Source organism: Gopherus flavomarginatus, chromosome 3 (genome assembly GCF_025201925.1).
Source record: "Gopherus flavomarginatus isolate rGopFla2 chromosome 3, rGopFla2.mat.asm, whole genome shotgun sequence".
Lineage (NCBI taxonomy): Eukaryota > Metazoa > Chordata > Testudines > Testudinidae > Gopherus > Gopherus flavomarginatus.
The window spans coordinates 56,313,269-56,329,864 of NC_066619.1; the positions used below are offsets into that span (position 1 = coordinate 56,313,269).

Genomic DNA, 16,596 nt, shown 5'->3' on the forward strand with positions numbered 1-16,596 from the left:
ACCTGAGGCTTTGTTGCAGGAGCCAAGCACTGGAAACACTGGACCCTAGTGGCCCAGGACCTCACGTGACCTCTGCAGAGCTCTCAGGAGGTGATGCCAAAGTTTGTCCACACCCCAGGGACGTCTCCCTGTGATAGGACAACAGCCTTTTGACGGGCAAGTAGGCGGGAAGAGGTGAGGTTTCCGCTCCTTCCAGGCAGGGCCGCTCCCCTTTGAAGGGCGGGGACAGTATGGAGCTCAAGCCTGCGCTTGAGTCATGTGACCTCCCCGCCTGGCTGGTGGCGCTGGAACTACAATTCCCATGCTGCTGCGGGGCAACGGGAAACCCGGCGGCCATCGTCCCGCACTGTATCCCATAAGGCCCCACGGCGCCAGTGTTCTTGCAAGCGGCGCGGCCAGGAAAGGAAGGTCGTGAAGGAGACAGCGGCCCTCAGTCGCGCGCCGACCCGTTTCCAGCTCCGGCGCCATGTTGGGTGCCACTGTCCGCCGCTTCGCTACCTCCGCCATACGCAGGTCCCACTATGAGGAAGGGCCGGGAAAGGTAACGGCGCAGGGGGGCCAGGGCCGGCCCGTCACGTCACCGTTCGCCGCGCGCTACCCGGCCCTGAGGCCTGCGGGTCACAGGAGCCGCAGGGAGGCGTCACATCCCGGCCAGGACCCGGGCTGAATTCGGGGAGGGGGCGGCTGTCGCGCGTTAAACGAGCCCCTGGGGTGTGAACCCGCGGGGGCTGAGCAGCCGTGGGACTCCCCCAGCGCAAGAGCCTCCCAGCGCGTCCGGGCGCTCTGCGTCCTCTGGCAGGTTTCAGTTCCTGCCTTTGGGAGACTGGTCGGTTCTCTTGCAGCCCCGTACGAGTGGGTGTCTGGTCCCCACAGTGACCAGACTCAGAGCCGGCTCCGGCATTCAAAGCACGTAATGACCCTGTTTTGTCTGACCTCTGTGGCGCCGGGGCTTTCTGGCAGGGAGGGCCTTTGCCTTCTCCCGTCGGGTTTCTGTCCGCAGCCATGACGGGATTGTGGCCTTGTCATGCCTCTGCCGTTCCTCTTTCCAAACTCCTCTTGCTCCCCTGGTACAAATGATGTGAACACAACAGTATGAGAAAATCAATGATACTGTAAACGCTTTCTGATGTACCACCTTGTACTGTCCTTCCAAAGGGGATCAAATGTGTCTCAGCATCCGTGTTGGAGACCTTTTGCAAACTACTTGCTTAGCCTGTATTCTTCCCATCTTTCTGAGAAGGTTAGCTATTTAAAGTATCAAGTTCATATGTTCACTTCCTCCCCCCCCCGCCCCCACTACCTGTCCAGATTTCATTCAGTGAATGGGAGCCATGTTTCACTTGTGCATCCATCTTTATAAACAAATAGCCCAAAATGTTAGATGAAGTGTTTTGGAAAAAAGAGTAAGCATACCTTTTATAAAGTTTGTCTATAATGATGGACTATTGTGAACAAACTCTCTTCTCTTTTTCTAGAACATTCCGTTTTCTATAGAAAACAAATGGCGGCTACTAGGATTAATGATAGCGTTCTTTGGAAGTGGGTTTGCCTTTCCTTTCATTATAGTAAGGCACCAGCTGCTCAAGAAATGAAGAGGACATGCTCTGATTCCTATAAAAAGGTAACTGATTCTGACAGCTTGTTTAACGCTTCCCCCCCCCCCCATTAAAGGAGTCGATGAACCAGCTGCTTTTCTTATAAAATCTAAAAATTTAAATTTTGACCAGAACAGTGTGTGTCACTAGTTAGCTATTCCAGTTGTGGGTATAATTTGGTTTTCGTCATTGGGCCAGGGTGGTGGTGGTGGTGGTGGAGTAAGGAATACAATCTTTTTAATCAAATGATCATTGTAACATTGGTAATGACTTTATACTCTTCAATAAGTGACAGCATTTCTCTAACAAGTGAAAGAAGGAGTGCATCATATCATCTCATTGCACACGTATACCACTTAACAGGATCTCTGACACACATGAACAAATCAGGATGAATAACTGATACTGTAGATGTTTTCTGATGTGCCAGTTATTTGATTTGGCCATGGTTAATGCCCTCTTGAATGTAAACAAAGTTGGCCATTAAAAATACCCCATCTAGAATGTAAACAAAAGAAGAAACATTTTATTCCATAATTAAAACAAACTTAACCATTTAAGAAACTGATCCTGTCTGGCCTTGGATTCTGTTCACCTAGTCTGGCTTTCATAATACAGACCAGAGAACTTTTACCAAAATAATTCTTAGAGCATCTTTCTTTGGAAAAACATCCAATCTTGATTTTAAAAATGGCCAGTGGTGGAGACTCCACCACAACCCTTGATGAATTGTTCCAATAGTTAATTACACTCTTAAAAATGTGTGCCTTGTTTTCAGTCTGAAATTTTAGCTTCAACATCCAGCCCTTGGTTTGTTAGACTTTTTTTCTCTGCTGGATTGAAGAATAGTTATTAAATTTGTTCCCCATAAAGGTACTTATACTCATCAAATCACCTCTAAACCTTCTCTTTATTAAGCTAAATAAATTGAGCTTCTTAAGTCTATCACTATAAGGCATAAGAGATTACCTTACCAAATTCTTCCCCCCCCCCCCCCCACTCTTCACATACATACTCCAAAAGGGAGATAGTAAACCAGTAAGAGCACTAAAATTGCTCCCAAAGAAAACTATTAATACAGAAATGCAGTACAAGCAGATATGTAAAATGTTGATGAATGTTCTGTAACTTCAGAATCAAAACCTTGTTTGGAATAGGGTTGGATTCTTTTTTTCCCTGCACAGGTTCTGATTTCTAATCTATACACCAGGAATAATAATAATTTTTATCAAGGTCCAGATTTCTTGGCCAGGGTCCAGGATCCAGAGAAAATACGAAAACAATTATAAAAGATTTTGCAGTCCATTCAAAAGTATCTGACTATCTGGATTAGGCCTGCGGTCTGCCTAATGATTACACCTGCTATACACTCTTCCTCTTTAGAAAAGATCTGTGATTGGCACTTCAGCTAATTTGGCAACAAGCTTGACACCATTAGTGAATTTAGAAACATTCCAAAAGATTGAAAGTATGTGAATGCATCAGTATTCAAAAGAGCCAGATGGGATAACATGGATAATAAGGGATTCAATCAAGAGTTTAAAGCAGAGGTGGGCAAACTATGGCCCATGGGCCACATCCACCCCATGAGACCATCCTGTCGAGTCGCTAAGCTCCTGGCCGGGGAGGCTAGCCCCTGGCCCCTCCCTCGCAGCCTCAGCTCACCACACTACCAGTGCTGTGGCCCACTGTTCCTTCCAGGTGGTGTGGCTGGCTCCGGCAGGGCTGTGAGCTCCTGCCACTCTGAGCAGCATGGTAAGGGGGGCTGGGGGTCAGTTGGGGTAGGGGTGTGGATAGGGATTAGGGCAGTCGGGACGGAACAGTAGGGGTTGGGGGGTGGGGTCCCAGGAGAGCGCAGTCAGGAGTCTAGGAGCAAGGTGGGTTGAATGGGTCACGTGTTTTGAGGGGGGCTGGAAGTGAGAGGGGGTGGATAGGAGGCAGTGGCCAGGCTGTTTGGGGAGGCACAGCCTTCCCTACCCGGCCCTCCAGACAGTTGTGCAACTCCAATGTGGCCCTTGGCCCAAAAAAGTGTGCCCACCCCTGGTTTAAAGGGTGGGGAGTATAATACCTAATCAACATGGCTTATGGAAAATAGATCTCATTCTTGCAAAGAGTAAAATGAAGTTTGACATGTTTGGTTGATAAAGGTAATTGCATAGTTGTAATACATTCTTATACAGCATAAACTTTAATATTACTGACTTGTATTTTTATTGCAATAGGAGCCCTAATAACAGGACTCTATTGTGCTAGGTGCTGTACAAACAACAAAAATGGTTGCTGCCCTAAACAGCTTAAATTGAAATACTGTGTTATATAGCACTGGTGAGACTGACACTGGAGTACTGCATCCATTCCTGGTTTCTGCATTTTTAAAAGGGTACTAAAGCATTGGAGAAGGAACAGAAAAGATCACAAATGATTCAAGGACTAGAAAAATGCTTAACAGTGATACAAAAAGAATTCAAGCTGTTTAATTTATCAAGAATGAGAGGTAACTTGATAAGTATAAGTACCTTTATGGGGAGAAATACAGGGGGAATTAAAGGCTTTTTCCCCTCTTTCATTTCCTTCCCTGCAGAGAGACATCGTGAGAACCCATGTTAAGCTAGACATTTTCAAATTGAAAATACTTCACAGTGAGTGACTAACCACTGGAACAAATTATCATGGGAAGTAGTGGATTCTCCCTCTCTCAGTGTAGTCAAATCAAAACTGGATTCCTTTCTGGAAGATATGCTTTAAGTCAAACTAGTTTATTGACTCCGTGCCAGAATAACTTTGAAATACTATGGCATGTTAGGTCATACTAAATCTAATGATCTGATCTAATGTTAGGTCATACATAGATTAAGGGGAAGAGATTTAGTATCTATTTTACAATGTACCCAAGAAATGTAGTTGAAGTGCATTCAAATATAGACTAGCTCCTGATCTGCCAAAGGCTCTGTGCATAAAGTTCAGCATGTGCCTAAGTTCTTGCCTCAGATGCATTTTAATACTGATCTTGGAAGAGATGATGTACATTCTAATAGTTCATTATGCTACTCTTTTTTTTCTTGCAGACTTGAGGTGGAATATTGCCTGTAGAGCAACTTGTCTTTCCATGGAATAAAAGACAAAGATATTTACCACACTGGATGTGTTTATAAATAAAACCTTAAATCTGAATATCTGGGATGATGTCTTCTGTCAAACTATCAAATGCTTCTGAGCACTGAGGTGTATACTGTAGCTTACTATGCAACAGCAACTTTTTACATCAAATTTAAACAGATGACGCCCTTTTTAGCAAAGGAGAAACATAATGATAGCATGCTGTCTCTTAGCACTAGCAAAATGAAACTGTCCTTCATGCTGAATTGAATGGTTAAGAATCTAGATACTTGTTTTTTCAAGAATCTGTGTCCTTTTGTACCATTAAGTAATTGTTTTAGAAGCACCTCTTGCAGAGTCTGACTTCAATTTCTTTCTTCAGAAACATGTGAGCTGAAGTAAAGTAAGTGCTTACAAGGTTGGAGCCTTCACAACAGTGTACTTCAGAAATGAGGAATCTGGGACCACGTCCAGACTAGGTATTAAAATCAATTTTAGATACGCAACTTCAGCTACGGGAATAACGTAGCTGAAGTCGAATTTCTAATATCGAGGTACTCACCCGTCTGGACGGCGTGGCATCGATGTCCGCGGCTCTCCGTGTCGATTCCGGAACTCCGTTCGGGTTGATGGAGTTCCGGAATCGATGTAAGCACGCTTGGGGATCAATACATTGCGTCCAGACTAGACGCAATATATCGATCCCCGAGCAATCGATTTTAACCCGCCGATGCCGCGGGTTAGTCTGGACGTGCGCTGGGAGAGCTTGCGCTAGTGTCAGGGCCTAGGCAGTTGGACTGTGCTAGTCTCAACTCTCAGGAGGGAGCTGTCCAGAAAGAAAATCTGAATCCTGAGACTACCTAGAAACAGTGCCTGGACTCTGTTCAGACTCAGGAGAGCGTAAAAGCAGTAGATGGAACCTAAACGCAGCAGCCTTGTGGCTGTCTAGAAGCAGGGAGAGCTTGACCAGGGCTGTGACATCCTACAGAAACAACTTGGATAGTTCGTGGGTGTATGGTTTTTGTTTGTGTGTTTAAGGCTAAAAACCACTCTGCTAAAATGCCTGAAAGTGAAGTAAGCCATTATACTTGGGTTGTCTACCCTCCAGAAGTGTCCTGAAGTCATCACAGATTGGATTGTCATGTGATGAAACCTCCAGGAATACATCAGACCAAAATTGGCAACGCTAGATTATATGGATATCATATCCAATAACTTTGCCAGTGTAAATTTTTGTGGGGCCAGTGGGAGATACGAAGGCCTGACTTTAAGAAGTGCTGAGCATTTACAGCTCCCCTGGACATTAATGGAGTCAACACTTCTGACAATCATAGGTCTCTCAGTTTGTACACCCAAAATCAATAGAAAATTGGAGTGAAAGCTTGACCTTAAAAATCAAAGACCAAACTCACTGACTTTGAATGGAGTCCTACTATCCTCAAAAATTGGACTAAAATAACTTTTCTGGGTCAATCTTCACCACAGTGGTTAACAGGGAAACTCTGCCTAAAAAGAAAAAAGTCATTAAAGGGTTAAGGAATAATCTTGAAGATATTCCATTATATAACTAAATCCTATGCCCTTATTTGGAATACTGTGCAATTTTTGTCACCCATCTAAAAAGAATATAGTAGAAAAAAATAAATGATTTTATGCATGAAAAGACTAGTATATGAGGCATGCTTAAAATATGAGGATTATTTGGCTTTACAAAGTAGATAAATAAGGGGATATGATAGCAATATATAGTCTTAGACCTATAAGGGAGATTGTGAGAGGTCATCTGATCCATTCCCCCCATGCTGAGGTAGAGGATCAAGTACACCTAGACCGTTCCTGACAGTTGTTTGCCCAAACTGTATTTAACCTCCCCTGATGGGGATTCCACAACTTCCCTTGGAAGCCTATTACAGAGTTTAACTACACTTATAGTTAGAAAGATTTTCCTAATGTCTAACCTAAATCTCACTTGCTGCAGGTTAAACCCATTACTTCTGATGGCCATGGAGAACAATTGATCACAATCCTCTATAACAGCTCTTAACCATATTTGAAGACTTATCACGTCCTCCTTGTCTCAAGACTAAATCTGCCCAGTTTTTTTTTAGTCTTTTCTCATAGGCCTGATTTTCTAAACCTTTTGGCTCCTCTTGGCTCTCTTCAGTTTGTTCACATCTTTCTTAAAGATATACAGTCATTAATGTTAGAGGATAAATAAGACATTTGTTCCTATGAAATTCAATGGCATTAAATATGAACAAATTTTTAAAAATGTTTTTATTTTTAAACTAAACATACCCCCTCTAGAACTCATTGCTACCAGATTCTACTGAAACAAAGGTCTCAGTAAAGGATTACGCATTTTATGTGGGTAACAGGTACATAGTTGGTGCTTAATTTGTAATGAAAGATCAGCCAGGGCTCAAGCACTTTTTTTACATTCATGACTGATGCAGCAAGCCCAGAGTTGCCAGTGCTATGAAGTGCCAAGCCTAGAGGTGCCAAGGCTCAGCACTGACAAATTAAGCTTTGTATATAATCACAATTTACACTAGCTAAAATAAACACAAGGGATATACATCCTGATGTAAGAGATAAGACAAGCACTGTGGCTAAGAAGAAACTCCCATCGTAAAATTATTATTCCATAATTGTCCATTATGGAAGTTTTAACCCTTGTTCTGAAGCAGAGCTGGTTGGGAATTTTCCATAAGAATGATATTCCAGTTGAGAATGCAGTTACTGTAAAATTAAAACATTTTCCAAACATAAAAAGTTTCTAGTGGATAAATTTAAATGAAACAGTAAAACCTGCTTTAGAGACCACCTCCACATTTCAAAATAAAAAATGTTCAGAATTTGTGTTGCAGAAAAATGTCAAAAATCTCAGTATTTTGTCCTGATTTGGAATGAAAACTAAGTGTCAGAATTTCCCATGAGATGGAAGTTCTGAATTTCACTCATTTTTACTCTGAAGCATCTGGTCTCGTGTACTGTTGGAGACAGGCACTGGACTAGATGGACTACTGTTCTGAGCCAGTGTAGTAATGCCTATGTAATTAATATGAAAAATGTGAGTACACAGTGAACTTGAATTGAGATTGTCCAAATTTCTTAGAATTTAGTTTTCTTACAGTTACTGACAGTACCGAGACGTAGGATGTTGTCCTAAATTATATTTTGGACATTAGATACTTTCAAAGTTAATTTTTTTCATAATGACTGACATTTTCCAACATAAATATTGACGTATCCTGCATTCCTTACTTTGGTCTTCGCTAGGGTGTCAGTTTATATTTGGTTTTGCGAATGATATAATGATGTAGAGGTAACATGAAACAGGTTTGATGTGACCTTTTATAAACAAGCTGGGCACAAGGATGAGAAATGTGAAAGCTGAGATTGGTTGTTATGACAACCAAATTAGAAGCAGTTCTTGCTGGACATAAGTGAAGCGATAACATGAAAGTTATTTTCATTCTTTAAAGACAAAGGTCATAGTTGTACAGCATAGTATTTTATTCTGGCTGCTTTTTCAAAATCCCGGTATTAATAAGAGTAATGCCAATGGATATCCTAAATACTTCCAGCTAGAATTGTTAAGAAAAGATTGAAAGAACACGAATACCAAGACCGTGTTTTCTGTGTAGAAGGAAGGGAAATCTTATTTTAAGGATAAAGAAACAAAGGTTCAGACAGGCCAAATGATTCGCCCAGTTTCATTCAGGACATCTGTAAAAGAGCTAAGAAGAATTCTAAAGCCCTGTGTTTTAGTCATAAGACTGTCCATCCTCCCTTGGCTGGAGTATTCTAAATAATGGTAAGAAATGTTTGTAATCATAATTACATATCTGAAAATTTTCAGGCTCTGAAAGTTACATTACATTGTCACCAACACAAATCAGACACGGCAAAGAGATAGAACACCATTTGGTGCATCATAATTAAGTCTCCAAAAGATTATACTTAATGGAAGAAGGCATAAAGACAAGCTGGGTGAGCACCACATTGCTTCAGTAAATGATTTTATAAAATTAGGGAAATGCATACACAACCCAGAGTCAGTTCAGACTCTAAAAAGGCTTGGAATGGTCTTGAGTCTCAGAAACTACATATTAGCCCAGGGGCATTACAAGCATTCATTTTTCTGCAGTGACAATGACAATAAGACCCACTATGCAAACAGGGTACATGCCACTCAGCCTTGTTATTACAGCAGAAACAAAAAAACCTGAAGGGTGAGATACTACAGCTTGGTCATTCCCTATTACAACAGTAGGAAAGGGTAGGGGCAAATTTGTTAATAGTCCACTCCTGCAATTTGTGAATCCCTGCTTCTGACAGATTTTCTAACCAACTTATGTTTCCTCTTATTGCAGCCGAGGAGATGGACATTAGCAGCTGTCTGGAAAAATACAACATTGCATTTAAATACATTTCAAATAATAGTATATGATGGAATTAATGAGAATTGCTGTTCCATTTTCTGTTTAAACATTCCATGAATAGTTAAGCACTTTTTTTACTTACTTACCTTTTCATTAGGTATGTAGAGAGCATGGAAGAACAAGCAGCACTTTGAAAAATGTCTCAGTATATAAATAGCACTTCTGAGAGCATTACCAAAGTTCTACTGAACTGCAAAACCAACAAGTTAGTGGTGAAGATAATGAAGATGCAGGCAAGAAAAGAAGATATAAAACTCAAGGCAAAAGGCCAATCAAATTACTTCTGTAAAGAACTGCAATGTTGCAATTCATGAAATTTTACCATGAGTTTATTTGAAGTATCACAATATTTTTCGTAGAACCCCAGCTCCTGTCTTTAAATATTTTTGTGAGAATCTCAGTTTTCTCTTTTTCATTTTAGCCCTCTTGGTTGTGAAGAAAAGCTTGAAAGTGTGACCTGAGTGCGCCTTGAAAGTGTGACCTGTATGAGGCTCAGAAACCAGAAGAAAATTAAAAAGAACTCCCAGTTTATTATTTTTTTAAAAGTATGATTTTTCAAGCTCATAATCTCATGATTTTTTGAGACTTGACTAATGATTTCTGAATGCTTGAGGCTGGCATATTGGAACTGTAAGCCTCACTAGAGATATCACTGGTCTCACTTCATCTCTCTGGACCCAATGAATTTCTTTGATGACAACAAGAAGGGTCTCATCAGAAGTGAAGGAAAAACATGGCAGCCATGAAACAGCTGTATTATTAACCATTGATATTTGATAAATTGGGGATTGTGTTTCACTAAAACCTCCAGACTTTGCATGTAAATAGTCCTCACTGAGGAGTAGGCTCTACATTTGTGAGGAAAGTAAATATAAAAAAGTTATTGAAGTGAATGAGAAATCTCCGCTGAGCAGGGCATCTGCTGGGGTTTACAGCAGAACCTAAATAAGAATTGCCCCCTATAAGATCTCTCAATGCAAACCTTTCCTTATCGGCCCAAGAGCTGCCACTAGGACAACTTACAGGATGAGAATTTGAAGTGTCTCAGGAAGTGCATCACCACAGTGCTCCAAAATCATGCAGATTATGTATCTTTCTTTCCTCCTGTTGAAAATGCACCTTCTAATCATCAGACCCCTTTAAAGTGTTCCATGTTGAACATCCAAAAACTGAGGTATACAAAGATACTAGCCACTTTTGAAAATCTTGGCCTGTATATTTAAAAACATATGTTGAGCCCTGTTTTAACCCTGAACACTGTATAGAAATGGCAATATATTGCCTGAAATCCAAAACTCCTTCCCTTCCAGCAAGAATTATCCTGTGAATCTTCAGCACTCCACTTGTACTGTGATGGTTGATAGACCCCAGCACTCTGCATGACAGTCCCATTTAACTCTTGGTACTTTACAACCTTCTGTTCTTGCAGAATTCAGAACAGTAAAGTGCACTTTACACCTGAGATACAGCAAAATATCTGGTTTCATAGTGTTTCTGTTATTCTCCTAGAGCAGCACAAATTCCCTGTCCTTTTTTTCACCGCAGTGTGCTTCACTATCTTTCTATTACACTGTGTTCCTTCTCTGTGGAAACAACGGACAATGTAAAACAGTCTAAAAGACTTTTAGGACAAAGTTACATCATGTCCTTACACTGTAAAGCAAGAATAGCTTTAAACTATAGCAGAAACTTATTACAGAACCAGACTAACACAGCTGCCTCTCTGATACTTAAACTATAGTAGCACTGATGTTATCAGTAAGGTCACATAACAGTTTCCATCCTAACGCTCTGTTTTAAGCCACTCATAACTTTGTGAAATTTACTTTTCATGCTAAAAAATTTCAAGCTTGGACTTTGCCCTAAAATGAATGATTGAGAAAAATTTGAACAAAGACTAATCATTTGCATATAAGCATAATTTATATATATATATATATATTTCCTATTAGAAAGTATTTACAGTAATTTGGGGACAGATTTACTGTCCAAACAACTAGGGACAGAAAGTAAAAATTTAATACTAAAATATATCCAACTGATAAGTACCTTTGGATGTAGAGTGGTTAGAAAAAAAATTGACACAATGTTTTTTCGTTGAAAAATTTGAGTCCCATCAAAATTGAAACATTTCACAAAATTGTGTAGCACATACCAAAGTTTTATTGTAGAAAAAAGGTGCTAACAATGCAAAAATATCCAGTGTTGACATTTTCAGTACAAAACATTTCATTAAAAGGTACACTGAAATGTTTGACTTTGATTTAATTTTTAAAATTTTGAATATACATTTATATAAAATTTGAAAAAATTGAAATTGAAACAATTATTTTGATTTTATCAAAGCAAAACATTTCAATGGAGAAGGATATCTTTATTTTATTTCAGAAAATTTCAGGATTTTCAGATTTTGTTCTGAACTAGAGTGAAAACAAGTCTCTCAAAATCTGCTGTGAAATCCACTCAGGTCTATTTGGATATATCATTACCTGTTTATTTTTCCGTATTCTGTATTCTGGCATACCCAGAGTAGTAACAAGAAGTTATATTTGTATCTAAGTTTGTAGAATTGTATTATATTTTATTGAGGAAATAGTATGTGTTCATTTAATTTAGACAATATAATGAATATGCACAAAGTGACAGACCTAAATATTGCCAAAAAACCTCAATGATGGCATGTCCATGTGTGCTTAACTTTGAAATTTAACATTCTTCTAACTTAGTTCTTTGTATGGAATAAATAATAGTTTTCATAGCATACTCTGGTAAATGTACATCTGAATAGAGCTACTGTGTAGTTCTTATTTAACTTCTTTGCAAAGGTCTTATAACTGCAATCATTCTTATATCCCGAATGTTCAACATTGAATGCTCTTGCATTGGCCTTGCTGCTATAACAAAACATGTGAGTACAGGAAAATGGGAAATAGATGCTTAGAAAGTATCAAGAGAAAGCAAAGGAGGTTTGCTTCCAGCAACCAAGGAGAGGAGGAAGGAGTTCACACTTGAACCATCCCACGTGGTGCCACTTGTTGTTTCATATCTAACCTACATGTGTCATAAACAGATAGTAAAGGGTTAACAAGTCCAGTAAATCTGGCTAACACCTGACCAGAGGACCAATCAGGAGACAAGATACTTTCAAATCTCAGTGGAGGGAAGTCTTTGTTTTGTGCTGTTTTTTTTTGTTCTCTGTTCTCTCAGGGATCTAAGAGGGAACAGACAGGTATACAGACTCTCCAATCTTCTGTTCAATTTAGTAAGTACCAGTTAGAAAGGCGGTTTAGTCTTTTTGTTTGTTTGTTTGTTTGTTTTCTTTATTTGCAAATGTGTATTTTGCTGGAAGGATTGTATCTCTGTTGCAACTTGTATTTGTGCTGGGGGAGGATTCTCCCTGGTGTCTTTAAGCTGAAAGACCCTGTAACATTTTCCATCTTGATTTTACAGAGACAGCTTTTACTTTTTTCTTTCTTTTATTAAAAGTTTTTCTTTTTAAGAACCTGATTGATTTTTTGGTTATCTTGTGTAAGACCCAAGTGGAGGGAGTCTGCACTCACCAGGAAATTGGTGGGAGGAAGGAGAGAAGGGAGGAGGAAAAGCCTGATTTCTCTCTGTGTTAAGATTACTGTCTCTCTCTCAGGGAGAATCTGGGAGGGGGAGAGAAGGGGCGGGGAGGTGAATTTCCTCTCCGTTTTAAGATTCAAGGAGTTGGATCACAGGGATCTCCCAGTGTTACCCAGGAAGGGGAGAATCTAGGAGGAAGAAAGGAGGGGGAAATGGTTTATTTCCCTTTGTTGTGAGACCTAAGGGGTTTTGGGTCTTGGGGTCCCCAGGGAAGGGTTTGGGGGCCAGAAAGTGCCGCAAAACACTATATTTTTGGGTGGTGGCAGCTCTATCATTTCTAAGCTAGTAATTAAGCTTAGAGGAATTCATGCTGGTACACCATCTTTTGGACGCTAAGGTTCAGAGGGGGGGTTCATACCATGACATGCATGTGAGACCCAAACACTCCTTCATTTGGTGAGACTTAAAGGGTGCATCCATACTTCAAAAAAACCACCCTGTGGCAGCAAGTCTCAGACTGGATCTACCGATTCAGGCTCACTCTTTGGGACTAAAAATAGAAGTGTAGACATTCCTGCTTGGGCTAGACCTGGGCTCTGAAACCCAGCAATGGGGAGGGGGAAGGTAAGATAACAGGAACCAGTTTGGATTCTTTTTAGTGTACAGCTAGTCATTTAGTTGCTTTCTCTGTAATGTGTAGTAAAAATGTATTATGGTCTGGGACTTCTGTAAGTCATCTTTATGGCATTAGAAGAGCATCTGTCAAAAAGAAATGACCTTTTCTTTTCTAAGAACAAAATTTCCCTGCTTATATCTTTCCAATGTTGATTAAGTTATGTGAGAACAACAAGGAAAACAAGATTTGTCATACTGAAAAGCTGATGAAAATGTACTGTAAGGCAATGTCACATTCTCTAATGAATAAACAATTACAGCTGTAATTGTTTGTACATTCCTGCAAATGCCAACAAAATCAAACATCTGTCATGTCAGATGATGAAGCACAACTCATTTAATGTACTTAGCACTTCACTCATCTTAAAAAGGTCACTCAGGCTTTAACAAGCTATACATGGTTAGCCAGCTTCTAGGAAGTGAGTGTGTACCTTCCAAAGCATGCAGTTTGTATCAGCAATAAAGGTGCTACCATATTTGGCTCACCTTCAGGTGACATATTTGGCTTAAATAGCAAATTATAACTGGTGCAATCTGCCTAATGTTTCTGCTGCATGCTTGGATACATTCAAACCTGTTTTATTATTTTTCATAATTTCTGTAGAAGACATGCCCAGAGTCCCCAGTTAGAATCAGGCCCCAGCGTGCATGGCTCCATACAAGCACACAGGAAGACAGGGTCCCAATGAACTAACAGACTAAGAGGACAGGCATACAATTCTATTCTATATTCAATATCAGTAAACACAATCTATTATTTTACAGGTCAGTTGTGACTTTTAGCCGTGGACCACTAAGCCTGATCTGTAAGGGGTGTACCATACCATGCCATAGATTAATATGTCAGACTCCCCAGGCCTGCACTGGAAACTAATGAGACTCGGAAATGGTAGAGTCTTGCCTCCTCCCTATCCCCTTTGGCATGACTTACTCCCACAGGCATCCTAGGAAGGTACAGCCAACATGTAGTTGTGTGCAGTTGTCTCCCTTCTGCCCTTGTCCATCTATAATGGGAAACAAATTTTTTTGTAAATAACATTGTTGATGGCCCATGTCACTCCCTTATGTTCATCAGTGATGTCAATAAGAGCTGTTAATGCTACACTAGTGCAAAAGCAGGGTGTGGGTGGTGGTACAATTAATCTAACCTGTACATAAGAAAAGTAGATATTACCAAGCGCAAATAGTGCATGCTAGCCTAATAAACTGGTTCTGTTCCTACTTGAATAAAGGAAGCTAATCCTCAAAGACACCGTTATATAAGAGATCAGATTGGTTCCCAGCCTGCCTTGATGCACAAATCATGTCAGCCTTTAGACAGATAGGAGCTGGACTATGCCACTATCCTTTCCTCTGCTTCCTGCCCAAGTGCATTATTCCTGAGGTAGTTCAGGGAGCTGGTCCAGCGACTACATCCAAGAGCTTCAGGCTAATAGGGCAATATTCTAACAAGGCACACGCCTCATATAAGATAGTTTTGAAGTAATTTAGAAGTGGAAACACCTTATAAAAATGCCATGGTCTCCTCCTTTCTTTTTGCAGTCTATAGAGGTAGTTTCCTGGTACATAGCGGAGAGTCAAGCCCAAAGGAGGGTAATACTACTTTGCATTTAGAGAACTATTTGCATCCTAAAGGATTACAAATCACTTTATGGACTTTGGGTGTGATTCACTCCTGCTGGTGCAGGGAAATGCAAATTACAACTCTCTGTGTCATCAAAGGCTGCAGAGCCCCAGGGGAAGGACAAGCAGTTTTGCACTGTTGGCTACCCCCTGGGGATTTCATCAAGAAAATGGGCTTGAAATTGCAGCTGGTGCTTTGTTGAAGCCCCACTAGCAGAGGTTAGCCAGGGACAGGGCTGAATCCATCCTGCCTCCGCTATTCTGTCCACAGTCCGTTGATGACAACTCCACCCACTTTTGGGCCTGAGCTAGCTAACTATAGGCCTCCTGGTGGAGTGGAGGGTTCAAGTAATTTGTACCCCTGCAACCATTATGGCCACTATAGGGATCATTAACCTACTAGTCACCTCTGTAGTAGAATGTGGCAGCCATTGTGCACCGATATACACAACACTTTTTAGAAGGGAAAGTGAAGAAAACTTAGATTTCTACTTTACTAAAATGTTACTATACAACAAAAATTCATTCTATTGAGCCTCTTTCACAGAATCTATCCCAAATTACTTTACCTAATTCAATTACAGAGATAAATAATAGCAGAGAGTGATTAAGATATTAAAAATTATGAATGAGAGAGGGGAGAAGATTGATATAGGTCATTGTCCCCATCTTTCTTGAATACAGTATGTTGGCCAGCTGGAGTCTGAATCATTGCAGTATGTATGGAGATGAATAAATTGATCTTAGACCTTCTTGTGGCTTCAGCATAAGACTAGGTTTAATCAAACAGTGCTTTTTCCAAATTGCATGCAGTTGCAACGCAATTATGTATGCCCTACAGTATTATACACTTCTACTTTTCCAGGATGCAGTATCATGTATCAACATGATAAAGGGCAGACATGTAAATTTTGTACCTGGTTTGCTAAATTTTCCTGACTGGTTTGCAAGGCTGATATACTGGAACAGGGGAGGAAGGAGGCCATGTGGTTAAGTCCTGAGTCTGCCACAAATTTCTTTTGTGACCTTTGGTAAATCATTCAGGGTCAGATCATCAGGCCTAAATATATTTGCATTAACTGATGCTCTGGTCCTTAGCCTTCCTATGACTCAGTTCCCCATCTATAAAATGAATATAATACTTACCTGTTTCATAGGGATATTTTGAGGATATATTCATTACTGTTTTTGAGATACTCAGATATACTGCAGTAATGAGAATCACAAGTAAAGTCATTAGAGAGATTATCCTAACATATATTTTCCCAAATTGTTTAGTATACAGCATCAAACAGAATGAGATGTGGCACTGTAAAACAGCCAGAAGCACAGTTCTTAAGTCCTTGCACGGGCATAGAGCAGATCAAAGTTTCTGGGAATTGTGTGTGTGTTTGCAAAGTCTATATCAGTTGAAAAGATTGTTCTTGTTTGTGAAGGTGTAACCTATCCATCACTTACATAGTGTGTCTCTGTCCCTCTCTAGTGGCTGGATTATATATATCTATATGAATCAGCTATTGTCCTTGAGCTAACACAAATGAGTCTTTTAGTTCAGGCAGTGAATAGAGACTTCTTGTTTTAGAACCAGAGGT

The 16,596-nt window shown here is 40.3% G+C and overlaps 1 protein-coding gene, 1 long non-coding RNA gene and 1 other non-coding gene across 3 annotated transcripts in view; 2 read left to right on the forward strand and 1 right to left on the reverse strand.

Moving 5' to 3' along the window:
- The window catches only part of LOC127047040 (uncharacterized), a 210,858-nt gene that overhangs the window by 3,521 nt on the left and 190,741 nt on the right, over positions 1 to 16,596 (reverse strand). The gene's annotated exons all lie outside the window — the stretch shown is intronic.
- LOC127047036 (cytochrome c oxidase subunit 7C, mitochondrial) lies at positions 345 to 4,766 on the forward strand. The gene is made up of 3 exons (XM_050944866.1): positions 345 to 541; positions 1,476 to 1,621; positions 4,661 to 4,766. The coding sequence occupies exons 1-2, from the start codon at positions 467 to 469 to the stop codon at positions 1,590 to 1,592; spliced, it is 192 nt and encodes a 63-aa protein (XP_050800823.1). The 5' UTR covers positions 345 to 466; the 3' UTR covers positions 1,593 to 1,621; positions 4,661 to 4,766.
- LOC127048569 (small nucleolar RNA Z39) lies at positions 1,068 to 1,131 on the forward strand. Its single transcript, XR_007773743.1, has one exon. It is a non-coding gene; the product is annotated as a small nucleolar RNA Z39 (small nucleolar RNA).